General features: G+C 44.4%; 1 protein-coding gene across 1 annotated transcript; it reads right to left on the minus strand.

Annotated features, from left to right (window-relative positions):
• Positions 1-55: 55 nt before the first annotated feature.
• Positions 56-9731, minus strand: naa15a (N-alpha-acetyltransferase 15, NatA auxiliary subunit a). Its single transcript, XM_083686587.1, has 20 exons — positions 9501-9731; positions 7541-7625; positions 6888-6992; positions 5873-6030; positions 5612-5746; positions 5284-5437; positions 5042-5161; positions 4838-4933; positions 4650-4756; positions 4463-4535; positions 4176-4345; positions 3668-3820; positions 3434-3562; positions 2807-3020; positions 2516-2709; positions 2288-2396; positions 2067-2165; positions 1591-1734; positions 868-965; positions 56-684 (listed from the first exon to the last, which is right to left on the minus strand). Exons 1-20 carry the CDS (start codon positions 9552-9554, stop codon positions 478-480), a joined length of 2604 nt encoding a protein of 867 aa, XP_083542713.1. The 5' UTR covers positions 9555-9731; the 3' UTR covers positions 56-477.
• Positions 9732-10956: the final 1225 nt, after the last annotated feature.

A 10956-nucleotide genomic window follows, 5' to 3' on the forward strand; every position in this document is an offset into this window, starting at 1 on the left:
TCTGGCACACGCCAGCCCACAAGTTGAACCACAATCCTCCATTACTACAATGGTATTTTTCAGTTTTGCAAACCTTTTTTATTCTTTATTTGTTGTTTTTCATATATAAATTACCTTTTTAAAAACGTGAGAAGCAGATGCACATACAAGAGGAACATGGCGTGAAAACACAGGAGTAAAAACCGAACTGTGTTTGCAGGCAGCCATCTTGACCACTTTCCACTTTTTGTTTTTCTCATTTCTCATACCGTTTTATTATTATTTTTGAGTTAAAGAATAGTTGTCAACAGGGTTTTTAAAAAAAGTAAAATGGGCATTTTTTCCCCCTCTTTTCTCTCTCACTCTTTCTTTCTGCGACTCTCTCAGTCCAGGTCAGTGCACGGTAAGGGGCATTCACAAACAACCGTAGCTGGGGTGTTGTTGGCAGACTCGCGGCTGGCAGCGTGTGTGCGCTCCTCTTCCTCCTCTTCCTCCTCCTCACATATCGTTGGCCATCTCGTCGTGCTCGCCGGCTGACAGGTCCCCATTGGCGCTGATGGTGGCGTTGTCCTCGTAGCCCGGGGGCATGAAGGCCAGCGTGTAGGGGTACAGCTTGTGGCACGTGGCGCGGTATGACTCGGCCGCCTTCTGCTGGCCTTCGCCCAGGCTCCCGTCACGCAGACACTGCAGTACGTCTGTGCAGATCTGAGGACACACAGACAGACGCAGGCGATTAGGTATCTCATTGAGCTTTGGGTCGAGGTAACATTCATTGCAAATTTCTCCATCCACTATTGTCAAAATCTATTTTCATGCCAGTAACTGGAGTATGCATATGGGGACAACATTTTTAACAGTCATTAACAATTGCAGGGAGAGACGGATCACCTGGACGCTACTCCCAGTGAGTGACTCGTCTATGGCTGTGGCCAGTTCAGAAGCCATCTTGTCCGATGAGGAGTCCAGGTAGAACATCATCTTAGCAGCTGTAGGGGAGAATAAGGAGCCTGTTTACTTCAACTTTCCACAGAGCCTGACTGTGTAATGGGATTTTGTGTGTGTGTGTAGGAGTGAGTGTGTACGTGCATGGGTACGGGACAGACTATTCTTTATCAATCAAGTGTTGGTGCCTCGTAGTTCTTGGGGGTTGGTTGGACTATTTTTCAGAGTTGTTGGCTATGCTAGCTTGCAATATTGAAGAAACCTTTTTAGGAGCTCCACCCAAGCAAGGTATTTGATCGGTTTGACGTGTTTCAAGGAGTCTCTCATTTCAAAAACGGGTTTCCACCCCATTGTAGCTACTTTCTGCAAAGGATTTCCCTTGTCTCAACAAGGTTATTGGCCACCCAATGAAACAACAAATCTATGTTTCTTTTGAATATTATATGAATCCCACAAAATGAAAATGGCCAATTTGGGTACAATAAATGATCTCATTTCACAGGGATGAAACGATATTTCTTAACAAAATAATGATGCAGGAATACTTATCTTATTCTGTTTCTAACTACAGAAACCATTACAGAACAATCTGAGATGGTGGGTGTCATGGCTTGTTGATTTGACACAGAATGATCTGTCTTGTGTGTGTGTCTGTCTGTGTGTACGTACCAGCCAGGCGGTGTGGTATAGAGTTGGAGTGTTTGCTCAGGTAGTTCTTGTTGAAGCTCGCGGGATTGCTTTCCCCAAACAGCCGCGAGATCTCCTGCTTCAGCACTGTTCGCACGGCTTCAGGGAGCTCTTTACTGTCAGACACTGAGAAATAAAATAAACACACACACACAAAATGAGGTGGGTCTAAAAGCATTCAGCATCCCAGAACATTTGACAACTATTCTTGTCAGGAAACACTAGTGAAGAGAAATGTCATTGCCCATGGATCTTAGATGATGGCAATGCTCTACACAGCCTAGTAATGACAGCAGTAATGATACACAATTATCCAAAGCAACTTACAGTACAGTGAGTGCATACATTTGAAGTATATATGGTCCCAGCGAGAATCCAACCCACAACCGAAGCATAGCTAGCACCATGCTCTGCCAAACTGAGCTGCAGTAAGACCTCCTCTAGTTGATGAAGCCTACCTCCTTTGAAGAAGCGTACTAGACACTGGTGCAGCCAGGGGTTCGAAGGCTCCATGGGGAACGCCCTCTTCACTGACTGCAGCATCAGCAGGTACTTCTCTACGCGAGAGAGAAAGAGAGATTATTTGAAGGAGTTTCTACTTTAAAAAGAAAAGAGAGTGGTGTACAACCATATATAGGTTGATGTTCTTGTATCCTGTTATCAATCAGTGTTTGTTTACCTTTCCTAAAGTAGATCTCAAAGGCCAGGAGGTGGGTCTCGATCTTGTTCCTCACCAGGTGTTTCAGGGGGGTCAAAAACTTGACTGCTTCTTCCAGTGGACTCTCCACCTGAGAGCATTATTTTTGTTTTCAATATCTATTCACACAGAATTTCTATTCACTGTTTATCATGTTTGTCACACTGTTTGTCAAATGTATCATATTCTCATGTACAAACACACACACACCTTGGCCAGTTTGTCAGGGACAAGCTCCTCTTTGGGTCCTCCGATCTCCTCGTCATCGTCTTCCTTCTTTTTCTTCTGGTTCTTCAGCTGTTTCTCCTTCTCTGCATTCTTCTTCTCCTCCTCCAGCTGGGCCTTCTTCTGCGCCCTCCTCTGCTTGTTCCTCAGCTTCTTCAGCTCCTTGTCATTCACATTCTCTGTGAGATGCAATGACAGTGATTGAATCATTTTGATGAGTCAGAATTGTGTGTGTGTCAGAGAACAACCCTGATATCAAACAAACAGCTCACTCACCGGCGTCGGCCTGGTGCTCCTTATTGTCGTCGGCGAGGGGGTTGTCGTGGAGACCGAGGTAGATCTGGATGGCGGTGCGCGCCGCCTTGTAGTAGAAGGGGTGCATGCGCAGCACGTCCTCCAGCTTGAGCAGGTCCACGTACGAGCGCAGCGTCATCTTACGCATGCAGTATGTGTGGAAGTCAAACTGGTCGTCCGTGATCTCCACAAAATGCTGATGGAACGGAGGTAGAAAAGACATTTGAGAGTGAGGAAATCTAAACCACTGTGAGATCTGTCAGTAAGGGTTAAGTTTACACATTCAGTATTGTGTGGAAGTCAAACTGGTCGTTTGTAATCACCAAATGCTGATGGGACACAGAACATTTTTTGGGCTATGGATCCCAGAGTGGTATATTAGAAGAGTGGCGCCAATGAGCTTTGAATAGTTCCATATAGATTCCTGGATAAACTTGAACCTGATTTACCCAATTTTTTTTTTATTGGACTAACAACCTGTTGCCTGGTTTTGGCTTTTGGCAAAGAAAATGGACCCCTTCAGTACAGAACAGTTGGATCCCACCTTCTTGATTCTCATAAGAAGTTAAACTGAGGGAGAAAACTCTTTATTCAGGTCAGGCCACTCACCCTCTCGATCTCATGGCACTTCTTGAGTGCGTCCCCAAACTTATTCATGGACTTGTAGGCCAGAGCGCATTCTGTCTGGAACCACATGCACTGCATCTCGTTCAGGTTTTCTACCGCCGACGCACCTTCCTGTGACACACATGGTGATGGTTAGCAAATTACTTACCTACACAGTCAGTCAAACACACACACACACACACACACCATCAGAGACAGAGACCAACACACACACACCCGAGTGAACTTGGAGCACATCTCCTCAGCCTCCTTGACGAGGCCAGCCTTCAGCATGTACTTGGCACACTTGGAGTTGATGAAGCGGTCAGCAGTGTCCAGAGCCTGGGCCTCATCCATCCACCTGGCTGCCTCCTTTATATTCCCTGCATGCTGTAAACAAAGGGGGGGGGGGGGTGATGAGTGAGATTGTTGAGTGTGATGGCTGTGAAAAATAATAATAATAATAATAAGCATGCAGTGTATATATCTTGGAGTATCTATATTATTATTTAACCCAACCCCCTTTACCGGGGGACAAGAGAGAACTGTTGTTAATGTTAATGTTTTTATTTAATATTTTTATTCATTGCATCTTTTTAATGGGTGAGCCTCTCTTTGTAGTCTACTGGAGAACCAGTTTGGATTCATGGATAGCTTTTGGATGAGTGAAGTTTTGTGTGCGTGTCTGAAAGTTGATGAAGAACAGCTCTGAGGCTGTGTGTGTGTGTGTGTGTGTGTGTGTTACCTTGTATATCTTGGCTTTGATGAGGAACAGTTCTATGAGTGTGGGTGTGCTCTCGATGGCTGTGTTGATGTATTCCAAGGCTAACGTCTGTTGACAGACATGGTCGAAGTGCTGAGCCAGGAAATACTGGACCCACAGCAGAGTGGTGGGGGGTTCCTCCTTACCGTCATCTACAACCACATGTACACACACACGCAAAAACAATGAGACACACACAATTAACAGAAGAAAAAAACCACTGTATAGAAAGTTCAGAGGAGACATATCACGCTTAAAACAGCACTCACCATTTTGACTAAACATTCGACAGCTTTTTAAACACGTTTCGTATCCGACTACTAATTCCTCAATGATTGACACCTGTGAGGGAAGGGACAGAGAAACACAAGACAGCATTATTAAGTTTCAGTCTTGTGCAGGGGAGTCATTCCAGAGCCTTTGAAATGTGCAGCGGTTTCCCCACCCCCCACACACCTTTTCCTTGTCGTGGTAGAGGGACTTGAGAGTGGTGAAGACGGGCGGACAGCCTTTACTGAAGTTCATCCTCAGGTAGCGGTCCAGACATTCACGGAACTTCTCGCCTGACCAGAACAGATATCATGAGGAAAACACGCGGAGTTACTACAACATGTTATCTTCATGGTGTTAGGGGGTCAATGTACCTGTCAAGAAGGTGAGGGGGAGCCTCCTGGGCACCAGTCCTTTCGGATACTTTAGCCACGCCTCCTCGTAGAGCTTCTGCCTCTCCTCTATGCTTGCTGTTGACACACAGACACATTATTGTTGAGGTTCACAGTTAAGAATTACATCAAATAACCCAAAATATAACAAAGGTCATACAAATACCATGGGTTGTCTATGGTTACCTGGTTTCAGTGCTTTCTCCAGACCCTGGTAGTAGGCCCAGTTTTCAGGATTCCTCTCCTGGAGTTGTCGGTAGACTTCTGAAGCCTCCTCCGACCGGTCTAGCTGCAGGAACAGCTCTCCTGTAGGGTTAGCATCAGTCACAGAGAAAGTAAGTCATTTGTGTTATGCAAAACAACAACAATCTAAACAATACACAAACACCATCCCCCACTCTCTTCTTCTCTGACACACAAACACACACCTCTGGTCTCCTCCACGGCAAGCTTGTCACAGATCTGCTTCTCGTAGGTGGTGAGGTGTTCCAGTGCTTCCTTAAAGAGCCCCGCCTCCCTGAGGACCTGGTTCTGGTACAGCAGCAGCTCACTGTACTCATAGTCCACTTTGTCTGGCGACGTCTGAAACGGCACAGGGAGGGACCAATCAGATTCACAGGTACATGCAAGGCAACCAAACCACTGGCACTGGCAAGAGGGCCAATCACATTAATTAACACGGGAAGTGGTTCAGCTGAACTCCACAGCACCCAATCCTTGGATACGGAGACACAAGAGGGTTCAGCGGTGGCACACCTGTTGCGTTTTGCGGAACTCCTCGACGATCTTGGCAGCCATCTCAAAGTCCTCTAGCAGGTGGTAGGCCACAGCGTAGCCGATCCACGAGGCCCTCTGGGCGGGACGCAGTTGCAAGAGCTGATAACGTGTCTCCTACAGAGTGAGAGATGGCAGAAGTACACACACAAAAGGAAAGAGTTACAATGGGAAACACCACATCACAGTAAAGGTGAGAGAGAGAGAGAGAGAGAGACAGACACACACACAATTCCTCCTTACCCTGTAGCCCTCGAGGTCTCTCATCTGGATCTGGAGCAGGGACAGGTCCCTGAGGATCTGCAGGTTGTCCTTGTCCCACTTCAGAGCGTTGCGGTAGCACTTGATGGCCTCGTCATACTTCTTATCCGACCGCTGCAGCAGACCGTACACATGCCAGCCTGGGAGACAAGGGGTTAAGGAAGCAAAACCACAACAAAACAGAAACAACTAAAAAATAACCAGGGATACCTCATTTAAGAGAAAGTACATTCCTCTACACAACCCATTTCAAGTTTTGAATTACAAGGAAACAAAGAAACCAGATACTCTTGGTTATACGCAAAACAATGGGATTCATAAATATGATCAGCTGTTACAGCAATGATCAGCTTGTCGGTGAGAACCTTCTCCTATTTCATGGCTCGATGATATGGGGAGAATCTCTCAGCTGTGATGGGCTGGTGGGAGGGAGGGAGGGGGTTAAGGCAGGGACAGCAAAACCGGCCCATCAGGTGGTCCAATCAGGCCTGCGGGTGATTTGCGTAAAAAAAAAGAGAAAAGAGCGAGCTTTGGATAAAGAATTTTATGGACAGATCAGCTTTGAAATGGGAAGATAGCAATTAAGTTCTATCAGAAAGCATTGCTTGCATAACGTCATCCTTGTTTGTTTTTTGTATCCCTACCACCCCCTTCCCTGATAAGAGGACATGAAAAAAAAAGTATGACTATTTATTGTTCATGATAAGGTAAATGTAACAGCGAAAATGACAAATATACAGTATATGTATCTGTCTTTAGTTTCTCTTATTGCTAGTAATGGACTTAATTATATTTATTAATTCATTATTTCTTTAGTTCCAACCTTCAGACGCCCACAGATGAACACATCTTGAAAATGAAGCATTCGTCTGAGTCTGATTAGGCTACTGTAACATTGTGCTCTGTGGAAATGAGACATTTAGTGTAGGCTCCTGTAATATTATTGTCATAATATGATGCACCAAAAACGAGTTGGACATCCCTTGGGTAAGGATACAGACGTGGCTCTTGAGGTCATTTCGAAGGCCTCGTCTGACCAGCTCGTACGCCTCCTCCTTCTTCCCCAGACAGTTGAGGGTCAGTCCCTTCATTGCCAGTGTCTCTGAAGATGGGTAGAGGGAGAGAAAGAGAATGACTATCACGTATGCAAAAGATTACAGCCAAGGATGAGAGAATGATCATCTTTATACGCCAAGTTACCTCATCAAACCAGGACTAGGGAGTAGAAAAAGGGATGCTCCAGGAACTTCAGCATACAGTTGTAAAAGTAGCACTTTTGTGCAAAAACAGGTCCCTGTCACGTGCTATGCAGTCTGTGTGTGTGGTGTGTGGGGATTCCACTAAGCCCAAGCCACAGGCATGTGTGCCAAACTGAAAGTGAAAGTACTGCCGCTGGAAAATACTGGCACTGATAAACTTGGGATTCCGTGGCTGAATGAGGTAAGACAGTGATTCAGCTCATAGATTATATTTGTACAAACTATACATTGACCATCTGGGCCCAAACGAAAGGTTTTTATTATTATAAAAAAAAATAAAAAAATAAAAAAAGATCCTTAGCTTTTCTTTAAGAGTGATCTAATTACAAAGAAAGCAAGCATACTCAGAGAGAAAGAGAGAGGGAGAGGCCAAAGTACTTGTGGGTCTTACCTCCATGCTCTGCAAACTTTGGGTTGGAGAGGATCTGTTTGCAGAACTTGAGTCCATTTCTGTACTGCTTGTGTTCATAGCATCTCTGCAGAAATCAAGAGTATTGTTGTTAGCTTTAGTTGTGGGTATGTCACTCAAATTACATTGTGAAAATGTGTGTATTTGGTGTTCAACAGGGGTTGACTGTAGGAGTTGAAAGCAAGCACACCACACAGTATTGGCAAATACAAGTGAAGATCATCTGTGAAAAAAAATTTGATTGAGTAAGAAATAATTATCCCTATGGGCTACAAAAGCTTGCTTGAACCTGTGGTCAGATGGGTGGTGAAATGTGGTGATTTGAAAAGCAGCCGGACATAGATTCCTATCTGCCTGGGTCAGCAGTGTCACTCAGGTCCCCAGTGAGACGCCTGCCAACTCCCTACACAACCCTAATGCCCAGGAATCCCAACTGGCATAGGGGGAGCACAGGGGATCCAAGAGAACTGGGGTGCATTCAACACAGCTACTTTCAGAAGCACTTTCAATCTTTAAATTGGAGTTGTAGCTCCAAGCTGAGTGTGGATGCATCTATAAAAGGCATATATAAAAACTCCAACCCACCACCTTTTGAAAAGGCACTCCTCCATGGGAAATGACCAACGAATGGCTAAAGACATTGTAGTGTGAAGTTGTGCATGGGAGTAAGGTAAAATGATGAGTGGTTTGCATCTCTTGTAAGAGTTCTGCATGCAAATAACTACAGCGAGTAATTACAACACAAATGTTTCCTGACCTGAGGAATGATTGTAGACAGAATCTGGAATCATACCTCAGGTCAGGAACTGTTTGTGTTGTAATTACTCCCTGCAGTTGTTTGCATGCAAAACTGATCTCCATAGTGGACTACTCTCTGAAGTGATTGCAATCCCTTTGGACATGTGTGTAGTAATGTAAAAGCTAGCTTGCGGACAGGTATAAAGGATACAAATTTGGAAATATGCATATCAGTTCATTGGCATCTGACAGCTAGAAACACTGAAGGCGTGGCTTGTGCCTATTTACAGGCCTAGCCCAGGGAGATTTAGCATTTTGCATCACCTAACTTTAGGCTAGCTTAGCTAACAATTAGTGCAAACATCCAATTCTAAGTCCAGAGTTAGGTATTTTCACACTTTAACCAGTGTGTGAATGGTATTCAATATTCTGTAAAGTCGACTAAACTTGAGCAGTTTAGCTGGTTTGCATGTAAGACAAATCAATGTCTATAATTAGTCACCATCGGTGTTCAGGGAAGCGTGAGTGACAGCTAGCTGGCTAGCTAGGTAGGTAGCTCGGTTTGCTAAACTGGATGTGCATCAGTGGCGACAGACTGCAAAGTTTTCGGGGCCTATGATGACACTGTATAGGTACACACTATGGTATGCAAGTTACATTTTAGCAGCAAGTTAATATAATCTTGTAATGTTGACAATAGGTACCAGTTTGTGAATTTGAGTTAGAATGACTTTGCAACCAGAAAAACGTAGGCTCCACCATACATTAGCTAGATAACTTATCTAGCCGTAGCTAGCAACTGCAAGCCCCTGTTGCTTTGGAGTGAAAGTTTGCGTCGTTCATAAAACAAACTCTAAATGGGCTAGCTAATTAGCTTGCAGTGTTCCCCATCATTTGATGTAGGGGAGGTAACAGACGGATGTGTGAGAACTATGCCATGATCATGATAGCTAGCTAAGCTAGTTTGCCGGTGGTAGGTATTGGCTACCTCCTGTCAGTTCACACACGACACAGACCGCCTGACTGGCTTGCGACATGATCGTCGAGGAGACCGCACATGTTCGTTTACTAACCGGAATTATTGCCTGATCAGCATGCTACCTAATTACAACCAAAGCTAGCTAGACAACTATGACAAATGTGAGTGAGTAACATTAGCTAGCTAGCTATATTTAGCAAGTAGTAAGGCACTTGGCTAGCCTACCAATATTCTCTTGAAGAGAGCATTCTCCTTCGGCGGTAGAGTGATTGTGGGCATTTTGTAAACTAGCTACTCTTCTGTAGCTTCACGCATGAATCGTAATTGAAGTTTACTCTATCTCCCCTCTCGGTCTCTTCGAGTCAAAGCTCCCGGACTTGTCTCGCTCTCTTTCGGCTCTTCTTCCTCACGTGGTGACAGCTAAGGCCCCCTTCAGACCAAAATGGCCGAATACCTTCTCCTCCGGGTCAAGCCACTCTCTGCGTCTGCGTGTGTTCTGCACAAATCTGTGCTACGCAAAACGATCACAAACGAGTTTGACAGTCGGACTTGCTGCATCTACTGTAGACAAACTGTATGCTCATGTAAAACGGTTTTATTCATTCAGAAACCATTTTCACTGCCATGGGTGCATGGCACTGTGACTGTTGGCAAAACCATGTATGTTGAACAGAGACGATGAGCCACTTTTGGTGTAGGATATTACTACTGTGTGTTGCGGTGCTACTATATTGTTGTGTTGCACACGGGCAGAAGTGTAGGGAACGAGACTAGTATTTCATTGGTTCTCTAATTGTATTCTGTATTTTTGTAGCCATGTACCCCACATCACAAGAACACTTTGAAACATTGAGGGTATTTGGTAGGGTGAATGTTTTTTGGGGCAAACAAAGTATGAACTCGCCTGGCTGTATTCTCTTTTTAATTCGATGTAGTTAGAATGTTAAGAGTTATTTTTTTATTTAAATGAGTTGACACCAATCTATCATTCAGTAAGGATGAGGAACATTTCTGTTTTCAATCGGTTGTTCAGTGATCCTCCCTTTAGGCAGCCAGAGCAAATAATCAATCGACGCTTGCCACGATCGCGCACTCGAATCGCATCCTGTGGCTAACAACATGACTCTCAATCGGTTATTATTACAGGCGGCAAATGTCAGCAAGAGTAAGTACAATAAAGGAACAAATTAATTGATTCACGATTTGTGTCACATTGTGAAGTTCTATGAAGTTCGCTGGCTAGTAGGGAGAATACAGTTTATTTCACATAATCATGGTGTCTTGTTCAAGCCTGACCTTAGCTAGCTTAGCTGTTTAGCAAGCCAATGTCAATCAACGGCATAATATGTATTTAGCTAGCAAGATTAGCCCTGCTGTAAGTGTAATTTACAATAGTGCACCATCATATCAACACACAGTATTGCCATTAGCACTCCTTTGACCATAACGACGCACAGCAGCATCCACAAAGTGCAATATAACCTTAGATAAATGTCTGTTAGCTGGCCGGCTGCTTGTTGTGTGTCTTTAGACTGTCTGGTTTGAAGGGATATCTCTCAATGATCACCAGGATGATTATTAATCATGCAGAATGAGTATCTGAACAATGACTATTGTTAATTTGATGTTACCTATCACACTAGGTCATGCACATTGTCTTACTTACCCTGCTACAAATTAA

Source organism: Argentina silus (genome assembly GCF_951799395.1).
Source record: "Argentina silus genome assembly, chromosome: 15".
Classification (NCBI taxonomy): domain Eukaryota; kingdom Metazoa; phylum Chordata; class Actinopteri; order Argentiniformes; family Argentinidae; genus Argentina; species Argentina silus.

Excerpts from the sequence above, each read along its gene's own strand:
- naa15a (XM_083686587.1), bottom strand. The coding sequence starts at position 9,554 with ATGCCCACAATCACTCTACCGCCGAAGGAGAATGCTCTCTTCAAGAGA. Across the intron at positions 6,993-7,540 it reads AAAGTTTGCAGAGCATGGAG|AGACACTGGCAATGAAGGGA; the intron begins GTAAGACCCACA and ends ACCCATCTTCAG. Across the intron at positions 5,438-5,611 it reads AGTTCCGCAAAACGCAACAG|ACGTCGCCAGACAAAGTGGA; the intron begins GTGTGCCACCGC and ends GTGCCGTTTCAG.